The 25397-nt window shown below is 38.5% G+C and overlaps 1 protein-coding gene across 2 annotated transcripts; it reads right to left on the reverse strand.

The window, feature by feature from the left end:
• Positions 1-993: 993 nt before the first annotated feature.
• On the reverse strand, positions 994-25397 carry cad (carbamoyl-phosphate synthetase 2, aspartate transcarbamylase, and dihydroorotase). Of its 2 annotated transcripts, none has more exons than XM_055054401.1 (44): positions 25036-25397; positions 24356-24495; positions 24065-24194; positions 23786-23928; positions 23223-23364; positions 22953-23124; positions 21650-21835; positions 21467-21576; positions 20797-20939; positions 20020-20151; positions 19697-19930; positions 18712-18933; positions 18445-18633; positions 17727-17851; positions 17475-17608; positions 16214-16326; positions 15361-15525; positions 15195-15280; positions 14871-15117; positions 14181-14279; positions 13887-14111; positions 13630-13812; positions 12879-13097; positions 12097-12264; positions 11838-12020; positions 11572-11676; positions 10234-10479; positions 10069-10150; positions 9102-9268; positions 8817-8981; positions 7814-7945; positions 7532-7733; positions 6911-7101; positions 6521-6661; positions 6356-6445; positions 6132-6273; positions 5662-5855; positions 5494-5568; positions 4895-5107; positions 3282-3407; positions 3056-3211; positions 2441-2542; positions 1716-1810; positions 994-1627 (listed from the first exon to the last, which is right to left on the reverse strand). In XM_055054401.1, the coding sequence occupies exons 1-44, from the start codon at positions 25124-25126 to the stop codon at positions 1528-1530; spliced, it is 6705 nt and encodes a 2234-aa protein (XP_054910376.1). In that variant the 5' UTR covers positions 25127-25397; the 3' UTR covers positions 994-1527. The 2 variants fall into 2 exon arrangements, with proteins under 2 accessions (XP_054910376.1, XP_054910375.1); XM_055054400.1 differs by having other exon boundaries at positions 6102-6273.

Genomic DNA, 25397 nt, shown 5'->3' on the forward strand with positions numbered 1-25397 from the left:
AGGTGAGTCTTTCAACCTGAGAATATGGATCAGTACTGGGCTGATTCTGAGCCTTCAAACAATTTTAATTGGAGAAGTTTCACATAACTTGATTTAAAAATGTTTGTTGTCGACACAAATGATCATGCCTAGCAGTAAACTAATGTATAAATGCAGTAGTCATGTAGCCTGATGTAAAAACAGTTTGCCAAACTATGTCAAATGTTGAGAAGTCTTAATTATTGTCATCAAGCGTGATCAAAAGCTTAAAGACCTCAGAAATATACAGGGCCAACCATGAGAATCAACTCATTTAAAGCTGAAACTGTTTCACACGAATACAAACACTGTAGCATAAATGTTCGCTGTTGAACTGAACCGTTCAAGGTCGCTATTAAGCTAAGTTTCTATTAGCAGCTACAAAATTCTTTCTGATAAACATTACCAAGAAAAACTTTATCTTGTATTTATTCTATTCTCTCTCCCTGAAGGATAAGTTATTTTGTGCTACATTGTTTTAGTTGCTTATCTTCCACCAGAGCTTTGGAGGTTTGGATATGCACTCACGTTACCGTGCAGTACATACCGCGGCCATCAGGGGGCGGGAAAGAGCAATTTATTTTTTTAATGTTTCTTTTTTAATATGAAAGATTTCCACATACATTATCAAACATATATTGTAAACCTTATAATGAATTTGTTTGTTTTTGTTAATATAGTCACATAGAAATCTTAATTTTTGAAAATTTCTTTTAAAATCAGTTCCACATCTGGAGCCCCATGCGGCTGCTGAGTTTGCTTTGCTTTGGGCCGGCCCTGAAAAAAGTTTTTTTTAAAATGTTATGTAATAATAAAATAGATTAATGTTGTTGAGTATTGTTTATAAGCCTTTAGTTAGTCTAGTTTTTAGTAATGTTTGTTTTAGTGCTATCAAATCTTAAGCCAGACGTCTTTATGTCAAACATTGCTACCATTTATCGTTCAAATTATTCTGACACCAATTTTTACAATAGATTTGGAAAAATCTTTTTATTTTTCAGGTTCAACAACACTTTTTTACTAAAAAACATTTTTTAAAAAAATAGTTACAATAAAAGAAAGCTTTGACAGTTACAGTTGATACTTATAAACAGACAACGGTTAAAGAACACCTGTGTTTTTCTATTTTCACTAATCAAGTTTTAAGGAATATTCTACTAGAAAATGCATATTTTCCACAACAGCTGGTATCATGATTGGTCAGAGCAGAACTGGTCCCTCTAGCCAACAGAATATGCATTTCATAAGCATAAAGGAATAATCTGTTTTCAAATTCCTTTAAGAGTCCCACCAACATCCACCAAATAGCTTCAAATAGGAAAAAAACCAGGCATAAAAGTGTAACATTAAAGCAACATCTTAGAAACTAACTAAAACTAATGATCTACAATATGTTCTCCTGTCATCTTGCTAATAACATTTTTACAGATTTTCAGGAAAAAACAGAAATATTGCATTGTAGCGCTTCCAACTTTCACCTGTTGTGCTACAAGTAACTGGAATATGGATTTATTTGCCAAGTACGGTGGCCAGGAGGGCCATTCTGATATACATGCCGTTCTCAGCTTGACGGAAATATGCAGCCCTGGGGTCTGTATCCACCTCCGGACTGACGGGACAAAAGGAAAAAATCAAGTTACTCCGAAAAGCTTTTGCTTCTTGAATGAGCTTCACTGCACAATAAAAAAGGAGCTCACCTGATTTCGTTGACCCTGGGCAGTGGATGCATCACCACCATTTTCTTTTTGGCAACAGTCATGATGTGAGGAGTGAGGATGAACTGACCAAAACACTAATAAAAACACAAGAAATTAAGGATCTTCATAACTGGACTGGAACGATTAATTGTGACGAATCGAAATAATCAACAACTATAGTTTTAGCTTCAATTAATTCAGATTTACTAACTGCATGCTATGTTATTGCACACTAGGCAATACAATGTTACTTAATGGATTATTGAAATAATCATCAAATAATTTAGTAATAATTAATCACTAACAGGAGTAAATAAACAAAAAAGAAAAAGACTCAAAAAATGTAATTTGGGGAAAAACAATACTTCATCAAAAGAGCCAAAAATGTTCAGAGGATGTAAATTTTGCATTTAAGATAAAAATCAAATAATCTGTAAATCTGTTTTAGCATCTCAAGTGGTATAATTTTAACTTTGCTGGGTTCTAATTTACTAAAGGAATGTTACAGTATTACATATTAGGCAATAAAATGTTAATTATTAGTTTATCACATCTTTTTATGTATTTCTAATAAATGGTTAAATACAAAAAACTCGAGAATTTGCCATTTTTATTCCCATTAATTGTCAGAATAATCGGTAGATGAATCGATCTCTACAATACTCATTAGTCGCAGCTCTACTTCATAACATTCTCTGAATGTTTAAAACCAAAACCCAACTTACAGCTTTGTACTCATCCTCAGATCCAAATCTCTCCTTCTGGATCCTCGTCATGTACAGGACATCCGTCTCAGGCAGAGCTTCCTCAATGCTGTCAAACTCTTCCTGTTACAAAAGTAAAACTAATCAGTTTATATGCTGGAAGTCATTTTTACTCTCTGGGTTCATCTGTGCACTGCAAAAACACAAAATCTTAAAGTATTTTTGGTCAATTCTCTAGTGCAAATACATTAGTTTAATCTTTTTTCATGTGTACAAACTTACAAGTATCTTTTCAGCAAGAAATAAGATCTAGTTTTACTTCAATGATTCCTTAATATTACTGAAAAAGTTATAGTGATGAGTGAAAAATGGATCAAGACATTTTCCCATACAATAAGCTAAAAATGTCTTCCTCCACTCTGACCAATCGCTTCACTGAGAATGTAAACATAAATTAGGGATCTTCAAACGAGGGCTGAAACGATTAATTACATTAATTGTGATTAATTGACATGTGTAACATAAAATTGAATTAGTTTTAGATTTTTTTCCATTATATGAAAGCCTTATTTACTGTGGTTGCATAATATCTTGGTATTTTTGTCCTTTGCTCATTTAAGAAATTATGCTGTTCACCTGCTTGATGCCCTTCGAAGCCACATAGCTGATGATCTCTGCAGGCATGTGGAGGTTTTTAGGCGCTACGTAGCGCAGAGTGATGCGGTACTGAGTCAGCAGCTTGGCCAGAGAGTGAACGGTGCGGCCATGTTTCAGGTCTCCAACCATCGTGATCTAGAAGAAAAACAAACCGTAAGTGTTGTGCTCCTGATCCAGGTCAGGATCTGAGTTTCCCAGGTTTTACCGTCATCCCGTTGACCGTCCCAAGTTCCTCCCTGATGGTGAAGATGTCCAGCAGGGCCTGGGTGGGATGTTCCCCGACGCCGTCGCCGGCGTTTATCACTGGTTTACGGCAGTGACGGGATGCATTCTGCAGAATATAACAGTGTTAACATACTAAACTGGTTCACAAATTATGCAGCCAGAACAGAGCACTGGTATGGTTTTGTGTCTAACTTGTAATGTGGATAATTTTCATAGCAATTTCCAATGGATGCCAACAGTATTTGCGTTTTGCTGTAAAATGAGCATTTAGGTTAAAGTCATGCTTGTTTTACGTTTTAGTCACAGCAAGCAGATACCACCTAAATCTGACTCCTTTTTTTTTGGCCCGTATTCGACTTTTTCACTGCAATCTTTTCACTCTTCTCTTCCAAAAAATGACTGTTGTGCTACTTCCACATGTGGCATCATGAAGACTTTCACACCGGTCCTGTTCAGTGAGCTCTAATCGAACTCTAGTTCGTTTACCTGGGAAGTCTGGCTTGTTTGTGGAAATGTGAATGCGCAATCAAACTCTGGTGCAGATCAAACTCTGGTGCAGATCAAAAAAGTGAACTCCGGTCTGCTTACAAACATTGGTTTCGGAGAATACTCCAAAAGCAGAAAACAGACTACACTGCCGGGCATTCTGGGTAAATTCAATCAAAACAAATGCAAAAGAAGTGGCTTATGGTATTTTACCAAAGACAAAACAGAAATCTTACTACTGCTACTAAAATTTGACACCATGAGCTTCATAAAATCTGTCCATTTGGTGAGAAAGAAAATTCCACTCAGTGTCTTCTTCAGAGATTTTTGTATTGTTTCTTTCAGAAGTTCTTGATGCAGCACCCCCCCAAGTGAGGAGAGGAACAGGTTGCTCAAAGGGTTTACTTAGTTTGACAGCGTGAAAGAGAATTGTACCAGCTGAAAATCTAACAATTGTTGTATTTTTGGTTTCCAGTCAAACCAAGTTTACTGGTTCTCTTAACAGGTGTATAAACACCCTAAATCAGATATGAATCCGATACAAATTTTCTAAGCATTTGTTGCATTTAAACATTTTCAGTTCTATGGTACAAATTAACAAATGCTAACAACTGCAGGTAATGTTAGCATTTAAAAATTCAAGAGCAAACCAATCAGCCAAAGCTTCTTCCACTCAAATCTTCGATTAAAAAAACCTCCTTACCACCTGACTGGAGAAGACTTTGCATCCACACTGATCTACTGAACTAGAGTAAGAAAATAAAACCTCAGAAACTAATTTATGGAGGAAGTTATGTTTTCAGATATGACAAAAATGATGAAACTTTTAAAAAGGAAAGAGATGTGATTCCAGTTCATGGAAAAAAAAATAATTCACCGGTAGTCCCAATTACATGTAACAGTCCTTTACAAAATTTAAATTATGACTTTAAATTGAAAATATAAACAAAATATGTTCTTAAAGGTTCAGGATCCATGTGCGTAAACTCGTTTCTCTGGTCTTCATTTTTTAAATAGGAATGAAGTTACACTCCATAATTATTTGAAACCTTGAAAGTGTCGTCTTGTCTGAAGTTCCTAAGAATGTGTGTAGATCCAGAAACCCACCTCCACAGCTCCAGGAGTCGGGTGTCGGAGCACCAGGACGTCAGCATAGCAGCTCATGGTCTGAACAGAGTCTGCCAGGGACTCTCCCTTCTGGGAGGAAGACGTGGAATCGCTGAAATGCACGACGGAGCCGCCCAGACGCTGCATGGCTGCTGCAAAGGAGCTGCTGGTTCGAGTGCTGACCTCGTAGAACATGGACGCCATGACTTTACCCTTAAAGCAGAAACTCAACGTTTACAATCACATGTGAAAATGGCTGCAAAAGGTTGTGCAATGATACAAATGTACATCTTTGAAAAGCAGACGTGGAGCCCCCTGCATAATCAACAAGAACACAGCAAGTAGTTTCTGTGTCAACAACAAAATTACCGACTTTTCCATCAGTCATTCTACAGCACATGCAAATGTGATTTTATTTCATATTTAAGTTATGGAACAATTTGCCATTACGTATCAGAAGTGTCCGCTTCCAAAACTATTAACATTTTTATTCTTTGGTTTTTAACACATGTTGAGAACAAAGAACATCAATTTATGACAAAAAAGTTCAAAAACATAAAACATGTAAATTTTGCAAAACACATTCTAAGATAAATTACCTTCAAGATTTCCAGGCTTCGCTCTTTCTGAACCAACAACCGCAAAGTGTGAGCAACATTGAAAAGGTGGGACATCTGAAAAAAAAAAGCAAAAAATAAAACTTGATTGTGATTTAACCGAACTACAGTCATATTTATGTCCTGCATGAGTTTTTGTCATGGAGGTACCTGCTCTTTGCTGAACTGGCTGACAGTCAGGATGTGCTGCCCCACCAGTGGGTGAAGCAGGGGAGACGTCTGGAAGTGGGGCACCTGGGAGGGAGTCATCTGTTTGGACTCGGACAGAGGGGAGAGCAGCCTGGACAGAGGCGGAGGATGAGTGTAGCTGTCACCAGAACCGGAAGGCGGGACCATGGTCAGGTCTACAGGAATCAGTAAAACACAAGCATGTCCATGTCCATGAACAATGATGTTCCTCTGGAACATCTCTCAATAACTGTATTCCTATTAACATTTGACATCAGAACATCAGACAATGTTTGTCGTTTCAGTTCCTTTGCCCATTTTTTTATTTTTATTTTTAAAATGTCTGCTCGTTCGAGTGTTACAGGTTTATTAAAAATGAAAGCTTAGTGAAATTAACATGATCTATTGACAGAATGTTTTACCGCGTTGAGGCATGATGGGTATTGTAGTACCTGGTGGCAGACCAGGATCAGAGGAACGGTGGAGTCTTGGCGGCAGAAGGAAACGGGACTCTACCGGAGCGCGTCTGGGACTTGGAGCTCTGGTCCGGACGTGTCCTTCACGAGGAGGAGTCGGACGCAGTCGCTCCGGAGACTGATGGAACGGGAAACAAACTTTCTGAATAAAAATGATCTCATGATACTTGGTTTTTTTTTTACGGTTTCAGGTTGAATACCAGTGGGATGTCTTTAACTGGTTCAGCTGAGTGTATGGAAGCAGCAGCCCAGGTCTTCACATCCTCACCGTAACCAGGGGGCACCAGAACCTGAAGAGGACAGATATTCTACTTTAAACTCAATAAAACAGTCATGAAACAGATGATGTGGAGCAAGAAGTCCACCTGTCCGTCGATGTAGGCCACCTCTCCGCGCAGGACAACCCGGAGAACTTTACCCTTCACCTTCAGGCCTTGGAACGGCGTCCACTTGGACTTGGTAAACTGCATTGACTGAGGAATAACCCACTCTTGCTCCAAATCCACCTGACAAAACAAGAAAAATATTTTAAAGTAGAATTACTTCATACACTTAATTTATGTCAATACATTTTATCATGAGCAACATATCTTTTACATTTTCTTGTTACTATATATAAAAATTTTATCTTGCCACAATTTAGTGATTATTTTTGTCACACCATTTCTTTAATACATGTCATTCTCCTTCTTTTACAGTTCCTACGGGAATCTCCTTGGTAAAACAAAGAAAAAGCCTGAGCCTTGATGACGTACCTCTACGTAGGTGTTTTCCTGAACAGGCAGGTTGAAAATCTTGCGGGGGTTGTCATAGAGACGCCTGATGATGTCATCCAGAGTGAGGCGGCCATCGCTGACGGCGGTCAGCAGCAGCGGCAGCATCGTTTCCAGGCCGGGGTAACCGGGAGGAGGACGCTCGGCGCTCTTCTCTTCTACAGAGTGAGGAGCTGTCGACAACAGGAAATAAAACTAAAGGTGATCTGTTGCGCTTCCTTAAACAGGTTAGGGTCGGTCTGTAGACTCCACAATAGACGGGATATGCTCATTATAATTTTTAGTTCATTAATTGATACCTATTGCAAAACACGTTCTAAGATAACGTGAGAAAACAATAAAACTAATCCCAACAATACGGATAGCGATGAGCGATTTCAAACAGCACTGATTGGAATTTATGGTAAAAACAATAAATCAAAATTCTTATAAAAATGTACGTCAATAAATGGTAAATGATACAATACATGCTCACCCTGGTATTTGGGCTGTTTTTAGAGGCAGTTGAGAGCAAAATAAAAGTATAAAAATGTGCAAAATGTGAATTTTGCAGAATAGATCCCCTTTACTTTGTGAAATCGCCTAAAATTGGCGCTCACTAACCATGATCCGTAGCGAAGCAGTCTATAACGTCCAGGTTTTCCCACAGCGCCTCCATGTCCTCGCGGGCTCCAAGCATCGGTCGGACCTGCGCTCGCCCCTCTCCGATCTCCGTCACATTTTCTTCGCACAGGAACAGATGATGGGGGGCAACCTCACACGTCACCTGGATGCCTTTCTGCTTAGCGGCTCGGATGACCAGGATCTACAAAACAACTCATCAGTGATGGAAGATTTGTAGATGTTAGGTCTGCCTCGTCCAGCTGAATATGGACGGTGACTTACCTCCTCCTTTTTGGCCACGTGGCAGATGTGGACGGGACGCTGGTAGAGCTGCGCCACCATCAGGACGGCAGCAACCGTTTGCTTCTCAGCGTGAGCGACGATGGGCATCTGCTTGGGCCAGTTCTCAAAGTGCTGCAAAGAATGATAAAGTAATTATTTTAATTTCAGTTTATATAAAAATGCTGCTTATCAAATATGACTTGAAAGAAATGTGATTTCATAACTTAGCGCCTTGAAATTGGGCCTTTGTTTCTTTAAAACTCCTGATCTTTCAGGAACTCAGACTTGAGTAAGTCATGACAACATGGCTCCTCTATTATCAACGTTTTTACAAGCATTTCACTGATAAGTAGCTCCTATAAGGAGCTCAGCAGAAGTACAGTTCCACCAGATGTTTGCTGATTGCAGCAGACTAGTCTGAAGGAGCTGAATGAGGGCCTCACAGGGAAGAGATGCTTCCCTGTGAGGCAGAAGCTAGAAAAACGTTTTTGATAAGGGAATAACATTCTAACATAATGTAAAGCTAAAAATAAATATTTAACATAATACTTCCCCTTTAAGAAAAGAAAGTAAAATATGTACCTTTTAAGTATTTTAAAGGTTTGAAATTAATTTCATTCTTTTGTAAAATACTTATAATAACTTGGGCAAATACCTGTTACATATTGAAGAAATGCAAATAGTTTGCATCTTTTAAAAATTTTAACTTTTTAAAAGTTCTTTCAAAGCGTTACTGAGTATGGAAATGCAAATGTTAAAAAAAATTTTTTTTTAAGAAGTGAATAAAGATGGTGATGGATTATTCCTCTTAAAATGGTACTTCCCATAAGGGACTGTTTTATTTAATAAGAAATAATTTAAAGATGGTCTTTTCTTTAAATGTGACGTACAAAATGTGAAGAAAAAAAAAACAAAAGATATTTTGAACTGGTGCAGAGCTTTGAGGTGAAAACTTTCAGAAAACGTTTGTACTTTTTGGATAATATGAGTTGATTTAACCAACCTCCATCCACAGAGAGACGTTGTCCATCTTGAGGGTGGAGTACGTGTCGTTCAGGTACATCTTCAGACCTGCAGTCTGGGCGGCGACGGATGGCAGGGTGGCAGCGTTGTCTGACGTAGCGCCGACATACAGGGCGTAGTCACAGCGGCAGCCCGCTTTGGCAAGCTGATGACACATTACACATTTAATGCCATATCTGATCAAATATTCCTGGTCAAACAAAAGACTTTTTACAGATGTTCATCTAGAATTTCTACTTCTAATGATTTCTGTCTGGAAGCGTACCTTCTGTGCCAGCGCCAGAGTGCTGGCGTCTGTGATGGCAGGCGACGTGTTGGGCATGGCGCACACCAGAGTGACGCCTCCTGCTAGAGCGGCGGCCGTGCCGGAGGAGAAATCCTCCTTATGGGTGGCACCGGGTTCCCGGAGGTGAACATGGACATCGATTAGACCTGGAGATCAACAACAAGCCAATTTAAAGTGGTCATTTTAGGCTGAATTCATAGGCTAACAGGTAAGAAAATTATTTCTAGAGAAAATTTATCTATATTAGAGGTGGGTGATAAATCAATTAATTGTATTACCCAGAAGATATTGCACTATAATAATATTATTTTGACACCATTTTCAAGTAAAATATTGGAAATGGCATAATAACTCAAAAACACTTTCTCACAGATCAACAAACTGTTATTTATTCAAAATAAATAAAACAACAAAAACATCAAATTAAATGAATTCTGAAGTTTCTGGTTACAAAAATGTCTTTAAAAATGGCGGCTAGACAAAGTACCAGACTGAAGACTTTCATCATCCAGTTTTTGGAGAAAGAAAAGGGAAAAACAATAATTTTTTCAAATGGAAATTATTGAGTTAATTTGAATTAATCATGGGATTAATAGATTTTTTGCTTATTATTAGGTGACAGGCCAACAATGTTTAGTATTTTTCCTTCATCATAAGTGCCTCAGTTGCATTTGAACAGACAGGTGACTCTCAGACACGCCTCAGTTCAGAGGTCAATGTGCAGATACAGAACAAAACACTGAAGCTCCACTTCATAAAAAACACAACAGAAAGATGTAGGTGTGAAAAGGAAGGATTTAAAAGCATAATGTGCTGACTTTAAAAGGAGACAACAACAAATGTATGGATAGTCCTTTTACATCAGCTAAAACAGAGAACCAAAAGTATTCAGCACTTTTTATCTTCACTCTGCAGACAATAATGAGGGTATTTAGTGGTAACTTACCAGGCAGACGGACGAGTGTTTGGGAAGTCATGCAGTCGATGTGCGTTTTCACAGGCGGCGATCGACCGATCTGATGCAGAGCCTAAAAACAAATCCGTCACGTGAATATTTTCAGTTCCTGCCCAGCAGATTTTACGAGCATTGCCTGGAAAGGTGCCAGGTTACCTGAACAAAGAGCTTGGTGCATTTGATGTCAATGATGAGCGGGACAGAGTAGTCCACGGCCATCCGCCTGGTCCGGTAACCCTTGGTGACGAAGGAGGACAGGCGTCGGCCGCCGCTGTTCCTCATGGAGAGGTTGATGACCAATTCGAAGTGGTTCTCCTCCAGGTAGTTCATGATGCTGCGCTGCCGCTCTTTCGTGGGGCCTTCGCTCTCATCTTCCTCAAACGGCCAATCCACAGCAGTCACCTGGAGAGGAGGCGGCGAGGTCACACAGACTGACGGTTACTGTAGTAAACGATTATCCTGACAATTAATTGGATGAAAAATACAGGCACATTCTTCTGATTTTTTATTTAACCACTGAAGTCTTTTTATACATTAGAAAAATAAAAGTGCCAAATAATTTGCTCCATTTTTGAAACAAGAAAATAAACATTTTATTGCCTAAAATACAATGACATAACATTACTTTGTTGAATGCTTGATCATTTGTAGCAAAAGATGCATCTGCAGCTAAAAATATATTTGTTGTTGATTGTTTTTTGAATTACGAGAGGAAAAGAAAAGTTGATGAATAGATTTGTTAACCAATTGAAACAAAAGCTGCAAGTTGAGGACTTCAGGGTAGAACTAGGCAATAAATAAATAAATCACACGATAAATGAAAACAAGCTCAATATTTTCCATTTGCGTGATTTATCAGTTTTCTCTTTTCTCTCTTTCTACCAAAAACTGGATGATAAACATCTCCAGTCTGGTGCTCTGGTCTCACCTAGCCCCTTTTTTGAAGGACATTTTTGTTTACAGAAACTTCACAATTTATTTTATTGTGAAACAACATCATTTGTTGTTTTTGTTATATTTATCTTGAGTATTTAAAATGTCTTTCAGTTCCAGTGTTAAACGTTGATTAGAATTTAAATGTATTCATCTCTGAGAACGTCTTTGCATTATTATTATTATTATAATTTCACTTATCAATTAATCGCTTCAGCATATGCATGTATAAATGAAAACTCTTTATTAAACAGTGCAACACTGCCACCTGATAATTAACACTGATATCCGCAGTGTTGCACTTTCAATCTCACTTTTAGACTCTTTAGAAAAGGCTGACATACAAATTTTACTTCATAAACTGTATGGAACATCAAGTTATTTATTCCATTTACACATCAATCACTTTCTAGGCTATTTCTGACCATTTTATAAAAATCAGAGTAAATATGGATATCTATCTAGCTGCTCTGTTATGCATTGGAGCTGCAGGGTTTTTTTTTAGTTATTTTGATGCCTTCAGCTGTTGTATAGAAGAAAAACTGATTTTGAGAGTCCTACCTTGACTCCATGTTCTGTGTAGAAGTCGGCAGTTCCCAGACTGGCGTACAGGTCGTAACCCAGAGACTCCAGAGCCTTCACCGTGGGCAGCAGCTCGCTCTTGTTCTAACGCCACAGGAAGGCAATCGCACACCATTTGAATCTTAACTCCAACATTAAACTGTTCTGTTACTGGTGAAACATTTTATTTTAACTTTTTAAAAGTTTGTTCACATAATGGTTCACTTTCACATAAACATCTGTTAAACTCAAAGCATGTTAAATACCTTGTAGCTGCCGATGGAGAGCAGGATGTTCTTCTTGGGGATTTTGAATCCTGTGGAGAGCATGGCTTTGAGGTACGCCTCGTATCTGTTCTCCCCAAAACAGGCAACTTCCCCGGTGCTGGTCATCTCCACCCCGAGCACCACATCGGCCCCGGCGAGGCGAGAGAAGGAGAACTGGGGAACCTGGAGGATGGAAGACACAGTTATCGTTTTAACAAACGAAGGAGAAGAGAAGCACGTCTGGTTTGAGTCGATTTACCTTTACTCCCACGATCCCTTTTCCACGCATTAGACCGACTGGCTCCACCTCGACTCCCATGATGACTTGAGTTGCCAGGGCAACAAGATCCACTCCTAGCGTCTTCGATACGAAGGGGAAGGAGCGAGAAACTCGGACATTGCATTCGATCACCTTCAGCAGGTCGTCCTTTAGAGAAGGGAAGAGTTAATATTGTTTAACAATCTATGCTGTATGATGAAAGTAATTAATGGCAGTCCACTCAAAATAAAAAATCCTTGAAATTAATATTGTGTCCAGTTATTGGTATGAAATGTGCCATGTAAGCCAAAGTTAGTTAATTACTTTAATATAAGCTGAATGATTTTCTTAATTAAGTACTTATCAGAGCTGATAATGTCAATTAAATTGCATTTCTTTAACTCAAAATATTAAGCTAGTTCCTCTCAAACAGAACCTTGGGTATCAGTTGAAGTTTGTGATAAGTGGATATTGAACGTTTTTAGGCAGTTCATGGATTACAATTCACACACCACATCAGTTGGTTCAGACATTTTTAACTATGTACAGAGAACAAAAACATGACAGAAAAAGTTTCTCATCCAAAGAAGGTGAGACCTTGCAGGATTAGAAAATCCCTTGCTCAGATTCCTCATAACTTCAATTGAAGAAATGTTCCCTGATTTCAAAACTTTCCCTGACTTGAAATTCCAGCAGCAGAGTGCAGATTGATAAAAATCTACCTGTGCAGAAACAAAATTCATGCATTTAGGATTAAGATTTAAAGCCTAAATCTGGCTCACCTTGGCGATCAGCTGCAGGTTAAAAGGTCCGGTGACCTGCAGCTCCTGGCCGATGGCGTGAACGATCATCATGATCCTTTCGATGGTTTTCTGGTTGAGATCCTGCGGAGGCGTCACCAGAGTGGCATCTCCGGAGTGAACGCCTGCGTTTTCCACGTGTTCAGAAATCGCAATGGCCGTCACGACCCCATCACAGGCAACTGCGTCCACATCTATCTCCTAGTAAACACCAAAAAAAGAATTCCATAACCGTAAACAGAGGCAATGTTTTCGCAAGTGTGTAATTATTGTATAGTTGATCATTTATCGTCATAAATTATGCAAATTTTAGTTTATTATTGTCACAATAAATTCCAATTACTTATGTTTAAAACCTTCCAAAACTGTCCGTTGTCGGGATTGATAGTTTTACTATTTTCTTCACTGTTTAATGAAAATGTCAAGCATCAGTAATGAACACACTGTGTGCAGTTTAGTAGTAAAAATCACACTTGTTTATAACACTGTTGTTCTAAAGAAGGATTTGCATTGGTGGAGATATAATTTCTGTCTTTTTGTTACAAATGTACACAAAACATTGTCAATATTCTGCTAATGTTTACATTAAGTCAATTTATTTTTGAAATGTTAAAATGTGCAGCGGAGACACAGCTAGTGTCATACTGTTAAAACTTATGATTATCAGAATCGTACAACAAAATAATGTGATAAAATTTTACGTCTATATTACCCAGCTGTAGATTCAACTCACCTTTGCTTCCTGTATGAATTTAGAGATGACGACAGGATGTTCTTTGGATACCGCCACGGCGCTGCTCAGGTATTTTTCGAGGTCGCTGTCGCTGTACGCCACATTCATGGCTGCACCACTGAGAACATAGGAGGGTCGGACCAGGCAGGGATAACCCACCGTCTCACAAAACTTCACAGCAGACTGCAGGAGGAGGGAAAGAAGAATTAAAAAACTGAGCAAGGCATTGAAGTGATCGTCCTTCCGGCTTGCCGTACGTCGGTGTCTGAAAGCTCCTTCCACTGAGGCTGGCTGATCCCGATGGTGTCCAGCATTCTGGAGAACTTGAATCTGTTCTCTGCGCTGTCAATGAACTCAGGTGACGTTCCCAGGATGCGGCACTGCTGGCGGTGCAGCGACATGGCGATGTTGTTTGGCAGCTGACCCCCCATGGAGAGGATGACGCCCTCTGGGTTTTCACTCTCGTAGATATCCATCACCACCTAAATAAAGCAAAAACTTCCTAATATCTCAGAGTTTCTTTTAGAGATCTGCTTCAACAGCCGACTCACCTCAAAGGAGATTTCATCAAAGTAAAGTCGGTCACACATGTCGTAGTCCGTACTGACCGTCTCAGGGTTGTAGTTCACCATGATGGTCTTATAACCCATCTGTAAAGAAGTTCACAACTTAATAACTTGAATTCAGTTGAATTTGTTTTTAAACTACCTGCTGGGAAATTCTCTTGGATGAAAAATAATTATAAAGCTGCTCAGGTTTAGAGAAACTGAAATTCTGAAGTAAGGTTGGGCAAAGTAACTGGTATAACTTTGGTATCATCGTGTGGTTTACCTCTCTTTAAAAAGGTTTAAAGTGAAGGAATCAAACATGACAAACATGTGAGAGCATTACACATACGTTCGCTGCACACCTTTTATTTTTAATTTGATTTTGATCGTGAAAAGACAGAAAAACGTTTTATGGGGAAAAGCCAGTTCCTGTTTGCTTGCCCATGCAAACATTTCATAGAGAAAAGTAAAAAATAAATAAATAAAAATAAAAAGTGTTTGTAAGTTACGTGTTTGTTTGGTCAAATCCAATAAAAAAAGCAGAAAATCTGGAGTATTGTCTGTGATGTTGTTGATTGTTATTTTCTTGGCTATCGCACGCTTCTTGCTCAGTTTATTATCTGTCAATGAATTCACTATGAAGCCATTCTTTTAAGAACTGCACCATATTTTGACCATTTCCAATGATCGTACCTTGCGGAGCTCCGTGATGCAGCCGACGGCGCACCAGTCGAACTCCACGCTGCTGCCGATGCGGTAAACGCCCGAGCCGATGACCATGACGTGGGGCTCGTTGAAGCTCAGGTCGTTCTCAGTGCCGTGGTAGGTCAGGTAGAGGTAGTTTGTGTGCGCCGGCCACTCGGCTGCCACTGTGTCGATCTGCTTCACCACCGGCAGGATGGAGTAATCGTGACGCAGCTTTCTGACTGCAAGCTCCGTACTACAAGAAAGGAAAACTGATTTAAAGAAAAGCAGAGAAGAAACAATCAAACTGAATCTGTCCTGATTCCTACCCACCTCTGTATAGCCAGTGCGATCTGCTTGTCTGAGAAGCCCAGCTGCTTCGCCTTACGCATCACCTCTAGAGGAATGGTGCTCTCCACCTAGATTTATCAGGAAGAAGAAGAAAATTCAGAGTGCAATCTGTTTTTAATGCTAAACTCATAAAGATCTAACAGTTTACCTGGTTGTAGTTCTCAAGCAGTCGCTCGTGATCTGCAATGTTTTTCATTTTGTGCAGGAACCAGCGGTCGATCTTTGTGAGTTCATACAGCTGATCCACCGAGTAGCCGGCTTTGAACGCAGACGCCAAAATAAAGATTCGCTTATCGGTGGGAGTCTGCAGCTCCTGCAGAAAGGAGAGGGAAGGAAAGACCTATGACCGAACTCCAATAAATACAGCTCAACTCAAAAATAATTCATTTATCCCAAGGGGAAAACAAATGTCATAACTTATACCATCCAAGTATCATGTATGGGTGGCTGTGAACAGGAAGGATCTCTGGTAGGAGTCAGCGTTGCAACAAATCTGAACTAACAACTATTTTCAGTGATAGATTCTTCTGAAGTCTTTTGATACAATTTTAGAACTGCATTAAAATATGCAAATAAAGGCAGCAGCAGCATTTAGTGAAAGCTTGGGCATTTCTAGCAAAGGATGCATCTGTAGCTAAAAAGAATTTGTAAAATACAGACAAATTTGAAAAACTCAACTCTTTCTGCTTGTCAATACAGAGTAGGACGGACCTGTTTGAGTCATTGATTAATAATTGGACACAATAAATTTTAATTTTTAATTTGAACTGACTCAAACTAAACCTAGGCAACTTGAGTTCTTTTTTATTGTAAAAGCAAAATGTATATATTTTTGCATTGTTTTGTCTTAACATGCCGTTCTCTAAGCAAATTATCCTTTTCTGAGTGTGCATACACCAGTTAGTTGATCAATTATTTCAATAATTTATTCATTTAAAAAAGGTTGATAAGATTTTGTAAGTCAATAAAAACGTGGGAAAATCCAGACAGGATTTACAAACCTTCTCGGAGACGGGTTTGATGGTGTGGTCGAAGCCGACACAGTTCTCATCCACCATCCTGAGAGCTTTCTGAAAGGCCTCCTCAAAGCTGCGGCCGATGGCCATCACCTCCCCTGTGGGGACATATTAATTAAACTTCAAACTCAGTGAAAACAATACGATTGGGCAAAAATGCCTGCAGCTATTTGAGTCTAAAAAAGACAAAAAAAAGGATTCTACAGAGAATTTCACAAACATGTCTATTACAGTTGTAAAATTAGTTTCTTTTTTGTCTTCTTTAGAATATAAATATGCAAATACTGTGAACTTAAAGCATAATTTACTGTAAAAAGAGTTTAAATTTGGAATCTGCAAACAGATGGGAGGAAGAAGGGATGGATAGAAAAACAGATGGGTGAACAAACAGACATATGGATGATTGGACAGACAGATGAGTGAAAGAATTGATGGACAAACAAGAAGATGGCGGGTCAAACAAGCAGACGGATGACTGTCGAATATGGAATGGAAAATAGTCTGAAAACCCAAATAACTTTTTTCCACACAACAGATCTGGAAAACTGAGGTAGCATAAACTTATGAAACAGATCTCTGCAGGTGAAGAAGAGTACTTCAAGTCAGGATGCAAAATATGTTCATTACTTCCCTTGAGTCATTGATTATTAATCAATGGGCATTTCTATTATTAATCAATTGATTATTAATCAATGACTCAATCATTCTTAGATACAATTTTAGTCAGAATAAGTTGATTTCTGACTGAAATATCACTGGCAGCTCCTCCCAACTCAGGATTTACACTCGCACATGAAAATGGTTACAAACATTTGTGCAATTATACAACGGTATAGCTTTAAAAAGCAGCAGTGGAGCCTCCTGCACAACCAGCGAGAATGGAGCAAGAAGTTTCAGGATAGTAAGTCAAGAACAAAACACTTGTATTTTCCAGCAGCCATTGTACACTGCGGTAAAACCAACTGACCAAGTAACGTGGCATTGCCTGGCAATTATGACTTAATTGTGAGGTTTTTGAAATTGTGATTAATTAATTATCATTCCTTTAATTAACTCAATTAAAAGAATGCTAAAGAGTCTCGCCACTATAAAAGACATTAACTTATTGCAGTAAAACTGCTGGATGTTTTCTTGGCGCTTGGACTGTTTCTAGAGGCAGCAGAGTAGAAAAACAATCACAAAGTAAATTTTGCAGTTCAAATGACAGAGGAAAACATTGAACGATAATGTAATTAAACTCTCTTACCAACGCTCTTCATCGAACTGCCAATCTTGGTGGAAACCCTCAGAAACTTGCTGAGATCCCATCGAGGTACCTTCACCACACAGTAGTCCAAACTAGGCTCAAAGTTTGCTGTGGTTGAGTTGGTGACCGAATTTCTAAGATGAAGGAAAAAAAATAAATAAATCACATCAGAAGCAGCTATATGTCAACAGAAAAAAGATCAATTTTAAATGAAAGCCGCAAAGTTAGAGGATTTGTTGTTGAAATGCATACTTGAGTTGGGGCAGCGGGATTCCCAGGCCCAGTTTAGCTGCTACATATGCCAGAGGGTAACCAGTTGCCTTACTGGCCAGGGCAGAGCTCCGCGACAGGCGAGCGTTCACCTCTATGATGTAGTACTGCAGAGAGAGTATTCAAGATTACAGCAACGCACACATGTTTACAGGCACAGATGGAGTCAATGAGCCAATATAAAGTTGATTGATCCTATTGAAAAGCAGCCCTTTTCTTACAAACCTGAGTGGCGCCCTCTGCTGGATGATAAACTAAAATGAGCTCAATAACTTTAATTTGAACAACTGACTGGCTCTTTCCTCTCTTTTTACCAAAAACTGAATGACAAAAGTCTCACATTTGGTGAATTGGTCTCATCTAGCCCCTTTATTGAAGGACAATTTTGCACACAGAAGAATCTGTGTGCAATTTACAGGTTGTTTTGTTTATTTATTTTGGATGTTTAAAATGTCTGAGTTCTCTTGTTAAATGTTAATTAGAAATTAATGTTTATTTATGTTTGAGAGTGTGTACTTGCATTAACATGCCATAGTCTCAAAACAATATTATCATTTATTGCAATAACATCTGGGACAATTTACCAAAATGTATGCAAAATCTGTTATTGTGTCAGGCCTGTTGATGGGAATTAATTTTAATCCAATAAATTGACAATTATCCATAATGTTTGCATCGTCGTTGCAGGTTCTTGGTGTACCTGATCAGATTCAGGGTTCAGCGCATACTGGATGTTGCACTCTCCCACGATGCCAAGGTGTCGGATCACTTTGATGGCCGTGTTTCTCAGCATGTTGTACTCGTGGTCGTTTAGTGTCTGACTGGGAGCCACAACGATGGATTCCCCCGTATGGATGCCCAGCGGGTCGATGTTCTCCATGTTGCACACCTGAACAGCAGCAGGAAGGGAAAGTTAAAGTGAAAAGAAGATTGTCCAGATCGAATAAATCTGACACAAGGTACTCACGGTGATGCAGTTGTCGTAAGCGTCTCGGACCACCTCGTACTCGATCTCCTTCCAACCTTTGAGGGATTTGTCTACAAGGACCTGCGAGGTGTGAGCGAAGGCTGACATTACCAAGGAGATGAGTTCTTCTCTGTTGTTGGCGAATCCGGAGCCCAGACCGCCGAGAGCGAACGCAGAGCGAACCAGGACAGGGAATCCCAGGCGCTCTGCAGCAGCAATCGCCTAGAAATTAAATTCAAAGTGATCTTGGGCTGGGTGATATAGCTTAAAAATAAAATCTCAAATTATTTACATTCCAGGCATGATTTTAATAAGCTTTTTGTGTTGGTTTATTTTCCCTTATTAAGGGAATAATCATCCCTTCTGTGAGTTGCAAGGCAGAGTATTAGAACAAAGCTTCAAGAATTTTAGTTTAATTATGAAAGTAATCATAATATTACCAAACTAAGATGCAATTTTACCAGAAAAAACATTTTTAAATGATGAGAAAAAAGTCGTATTAATCAGAAAAAAAGGTACCAAGATCTCAAGTTACCAAGTCAATCGCCTTTTAAATAAAAAAAAGATAATCTTAGCTTGACCCTAATTCTGTCGCAGAGTTTACCTAAATTCAAAGTCCACATAAACAGATTTTCCAAAATATTTTCAAAATCCAAAAATCTGATCAAATTGATTTATCGTCAAGATTCTTGTTTTTGCAGTTTTTTAGTTGTTTTTTGCGCATTTTAAGTATAAATTAAGTTTAAATGTGACATTTCTACATAGATCAGTTTCTAAATGTATAATCTGCGTAAACATTAAGAAATGGAAAGAGTGGATTAATGTTAAATTGAGAAAGGAAAATATCAATGAGAGATTGGATTGATGAATAATGGAGCAACAGATATGGAAACAACTTTTAGATGATAGGATATTAAATGTAGTCTGGAAAAAAACTGCAGAAACACTGATAATTACATAACACAAAGTCAAATTTTTTACTCACCTGCTCCACTGAAAGAGCCGCCTCACTGGGAGCAACATGTTCATTGATCTCCTCCATTTTCTCCACAAAAATCTTTCTGTCCTCCGTCATCTCGATGGAGGCGACCGGCGTTCCCAGAACCCTCACTTTGTACTTCTCCAGGACGCCCATCTTGGTCAGCTCCACGCCACAGTTCAGCGCGGTCTGACCGCCGAACGTCAGCAGGACGCCGTCCGGACGCTCGTTCTTTATCACCTGGAGACGGGACGCGGTGTTTGATATCGCTGCTTTCTCCCTAATTACAAGATTATTTGGTTTATCGAAGGGAAACGATGAATCCACACCTGAGTGACGTAATCAGGTGTGATTGGCAGGAAGTAAACTTTGTCAGCCAGGCCTTTGGACGTCTGCACTGTGGCAATATTGGGGTTGATCAACACAGTCTGGACGTTCTCCTCCTTCAGAGCCTTTATAGCCTGCAAAGGGAAACAGTGAGTTAAAATTAAAAATAGATAAAAATACTGGAATGTAAAGCGTTAGTACAGTATAATTCAAGCACTTTACAAGCATTTTCAGGGTAATGCTGGAAGTTTTCAAAAACAATACAAACTGAAAAAGAAAAAAGTTTCAATTTATTATGATATGACCTTATTTGTCACAATTAATATTTTTGTGATTGTGTTCCACATTCTAAACTAAAATATAGAGCAATTTTATATTTGAAATTTCTCTCACACAAAGTTCTAATTTAACAAAATAATCTTCTAATTCCAATAACTTTGTCCGAAGTACAAAATATAAACCGATCAATAAATCATTGAATGATTAGAAACAGTAATAGTATGTTCTTACATTGAAACAATGTAATTAATATTGTGGGTAAATAACCTGCTCAAATTTAATACTTAACCACAATATACAATGAAAATGAGGGGAAAAATGTTTTGGTTAAGTTTTTTCTCATTGAGCAAATAGAAATAGTTTTGGTAATTTCAAACTGATTTAAAACAGATTTAATTTCAGACTGAAAAATAACTTAGGCATGTGGTTTCTATTGTAAATGTACATTTATTTGGATGTATTATAATAATCTTAAAGGAAATAGTTCTTTAATGTCGGACCTGAGATCCGGAGTAGTCGAACTCTCCGGCTTGTCCGATGGAGAGCCCTCCAGAACCCAGGATGAGGACTTTCTTGGGCCTGACAACCTCATCGGTCTTTGGGGCACCAGAGTATGTGAGGTGGTCCGTCAAACGCTGCTTCACTGGAAACAAAACACATAAATTATAAGGAAGCAACTAATGATTATTTCAGTAATTAATTTAATCGGATAAAACAAAATGGTCACATTCTACAGATTTTTCAGGCAAGACATTTTAAATAATTAAATGTAAATAATTACATTTTATAATAATAGTAATAAACATTTTATTGCCTAAAATGCAATTAAACATCATTGCTGTCAGTGAATTTGAAGCAAGTTGAGGAGTCTTGGCTAAAATATATTTTCAAAGGTTTTTCTACAGTTTTGTCTTAATTACTACTTTGAATATATTTTTCTTAGCAAGCTGCAATTTTAAACAAAATTATTTAAACAGTCCTCAACTAATTACTAAGTTAGATGAGGACTTACCATAATTAATCTAAATGAATCCGATTAATCATTTCAGTCTTATTTGCTTTTACATAATTGAAATAAAATAGTAAAAATCAAGTATCTGCCCTTTTAAATTTCTAATCTGTTTAATGTTACATAATTTTGATTTTATAATGCAGGGAGGATGTAAATACCAGCTTTTCCTGTGTTGCCCTCTTTGAAGTCTTTGACTGTGTCGAGAAAAACATCAAACAAGCTGACCAGATCTGTGGGTCCGGCCATGTGCTCGGGGTGGAACTGAACGCTGGAAGATGAGAACATGTCTGATTTTATTCACACGAACTCTGCTGTGAGTCTTCAGTGGATCAAACATTTACCTGAATAAAGGTTTAGAGTTGTGCACGATGCCCTCGCTGGTGTGGTCGTTGGCGTTGGTGAACAGAACGTCCCAGTCGCTGGGCAGGGTGTCGGGGTCGACAGCAAAGCCGTGGTTCTGACTGGTGATGAAGCAGCGGTCGGTTCCGTTATGGAGGCACGGCTGGTTGTGGCCACGATTACCGTACCTGAAATTATAACCAAGAAAAGTTAGACATTTTTCATTTTAAAAATATAACAAGATGTATCATTTATAGTTTGTTTGGAAACATTAATATTATTTGTAGTAACAGTGGAAGTATTGGCAAAATTAGTTTTAATCTTATTTATTCCTCATTTTATTTATTAATTTAGCTATTAATAAATTTCATTTTTTTATTAATTCTGCGATTTATTATAATCATATTTGGCATTGATTTTTTCCATCAGTCTGCTACAATTTTTTTAAATTTTGCTTTTATTCAAGTTTTTGGTACCAATTATGCTCTTATTATTGTAATTATAAATTATTATTATTATTATTATTTTATTTGTATTCATTTTTCTATTATATTTTGAATTAACTCCATGCACACAATTATCCGTTTGCCATATGTATGACTTTTACTGTATTTTATTAAACACATCAACTTCAAGTTGAGCATTAAAAATAATTTTTTTCTTTTCCAATAGACTTATTTTTGTTAGAAATTAGCCAAATTCAAAGGGATAAATTTGAATTTCTACCCTGAGAAAATACTATAACTCCACAATCACTACAATATAACTCTGCAATTTTGAACCCCTTTAAAACTCTCATTTCAGAATTATTTTCTTTTAAAAGGAAATCAAATGGTTAAAAACAGGGAAGAAAACATCTGCATAGCTGTAGTTTGTAACATTGAGTCCAAACAAACTGAGGAGGTAAGCAGCACTCCCCTAAGCAGTGGCAACGTCGCTGTCCTGATAAAAGCTGCCTAACAACAGGCTGTCTAATCTCCGCTTCGCTGTGCCTTTCGGGTTCAGGGTCGCTGGGTTTATGTTGCAGCTTCTGACCGGTCCAAATCTCCAGAGCTCATTCAGGAGACACCAAACTGCTGAGGACAGGAGAATCTGCTTTTCACAGCTTAAAGAATGAAAGCGCCAAAGCTGGAGGATTCTGGGAAAATCAAGTCTGAAGGCTCATAATTTAATCTGGTGTGACTGTGAGACGTAAAGCTGTTATCTTTCTAACAATACTGATTGTTTCTTCAGAGTTTAGTAAAGCGTTATAAGTTGAAACCCAGATTTAAGCGATGGCTCTTTTCTTTAACGGAGAAAACTCACTTCATCTTGTAGGTTTTTGCTCCAATCACCAAGGAGAGCAGCTGGTGTCCAAGGCAGATCCCAAAAACAGGCTTTGGCTGATCCACACAGACCACCTTCCTCACGTTGTTGATGGTGGCCTGGCAGAACTGAGGGTCGCCGGGGCCGTTGCTGATGAACAAACCATCAAAATCTGTGGAAAACAATGAAATGAAATGTTCCAGAACCTCAACATTAAACAACTGGCGGTCCAATCTGACCAAAAACAACTTTACAATGTGAAGTACTGACCGTTAGCGTCCAGCGGATGGTCCCACGGTACAACAGTAACGCGGGCTCCTCTTTGAGCCAGACACCGGATCTGGTTGTACTTGATGCCACAGTCGACTGCCGTGATTCGCAAACTACCACTTGGGTTGAATACTCTTGGTTCCTGGAGGCAGAAATTACATTAACTGACATCAGTAGCAAAATACCAGGCAGAGTAGATTTTTGAAAGAGTCACAAAAACCACAGAATTTATGTTATATAACAATGAATTTATGCATACCAAATTGAAATTTATGACAGGATCAATAGTTTTCCTCATATATAGTTCATGAATGTCATATTTAGTCTTTTTGGTCAGCTGTAAATGAACAAAGTAAGTCTGAAAGTACCATGCCGCACTGATAGGAGGCAGCGCTAAGCCCCTTATGCACAACTGGCAACAGGTACGCTTCATCTATACATTTAAATGACTGAATATAAATCAGAAAAATATAAAAACAGGGTTGAAATAATATATATGACTAGGTTTCCTGCTGAATTTACAGGCATCTCTGGTAAAACTATAAACATTCTGGGTGAGTTACCTTCAAAGACACTTCCTGGACCAGGTTCCTCTGATCTGGGTTATCAAAGGGGACGCTGTCCTCTGGAGTCCCATCCACAACCAGTTTCCCCAACATGGTGCCCTTCTCTCTGATCTTTTTAGTCAGACAGCGAGTGTCAACACCTGGAAAGAAGAAAAACCACTTTAAAAGCCTCAGTTTTTCAGTGTTACACAAACAACTTTAAATGTCATACGCTGAATAAAAGGAAAACAATCATTTCATTTTGAATGAATTTGCTTGAACATAGATTTTCCTGACCTTGCAACCCAGGAATGCCATGCTCTTTGAGCCACTGGTCGAGTGATTTTACTGAACTCCAGTGACTGGGATCCTCAGACAACTCTCCGATGATCAGAGCTGCAGCGTGAATCTTGGAAGATTCAAACCACTGAGGAGAACAACATGAAAACAGGACTGAAACCAATAATCCTATTAATCCATCATCAAAATAATTGTCAACTAATTGTGCTTTTTGCAATCCAATTATTAATCGATTAATCAAAGAAAATAAAAATAAAATAATCCTGATTTTTCAGTAGCTGTTGTTACCTGGCTAAGTCCAAACTCTCCCTCTTTGTCGTTTGGTACTCCATAGTTGCCGATGAGAGGGTAAGTGAGAGTGAGCAGCTGGCAGCGGTAGGAGGGGTCCGTCAGAGCCTCAGGGTAACCCACCATGCCGGTCTGGAACACTAAATACACAAAACATTCCTCAGTACAACACAAAACGTAATCCATCTCTGTTTTTATTTAATACCCAAAATGTATTTTTTCCAATTTTTTAACATAGCGCAAAGTTTTTCTTTGGATTTTATGCTTGTTATGCTTCAGAAGTAGTATTGTTGTGTTGTTAAATAAATGGATTTAAAGTTTTAACAATATATATTGTGGTACTATTCTAACAATACAAGGGATATTCATTCCTTCTTTGAAGGGTAACTGGTTGGCTGTGACTCCATCATACAGCAATCATAACCTGTTTGGGAAGAATTTCAGGTTATATTGATCGGAGGAATGAAATCAGGCAGCACAACTATGCTGTAGATAACAAAGGAGAGGTTATCAGTGTGGTAATAAACAACTGTGATCTGTGACTCCAAATGGACACAGATCAGTTTAAAAAAAATAGAAAAGGTCAGTCTGAAGGCAGCGAGATATCCAATATATTTAGTACAGACAGGAAAGTTAATATACATTAATTATAGTATAGCTAACATTTTCATATTACTTACCAACTTCTCCCGATACAGACACATTGGCACCAAAAAGTCGCCCCCTAAATCTTTCTCCATCTTCCAGAATCAGAGTAGCTAAAGTTGCCATTTTTTCCAGTCAAAAAGCTAAAGCTAACAGGCTTGCTGTTTAAAGAACGGTGCCCACGTGAACCTTGCGCCACACAGTGCGCGAGATGCACGGGATGAATAAAACAGAGATAAAGACGAGCTTTAAGAGTCAAAAAGGGTTAGCTAGAAGCGGAAGTGTATGTTGAGTCAATGAAAGGAAAACAAAGGTGAAAGGAGGCGAAGTTGGAGAGTTTGGCGGTTAAACGAGCAGAAGAAATGGTAGAGATGTGCTCCACGCGCGCCGCCAGCAG

Source organism: Poeciliopsis prolifica, unplaced genomic scaffold (assembly GCF_027474105.1).
Source record: "Poeciliopsis prolifica strain line A6 unplaced genomic scaffold, Auburn_PproV2 SCAFFOLD039, whole genome shotgun sequence".
Taxonomy (NCBI): domain Eukaryota; kingdom Metazoa; phylum Chordata; class Actinopteri; order Cyprinodontiformes; family Poeciliidae; genus Poeciliopsis; species Poeciliopsis prolifica.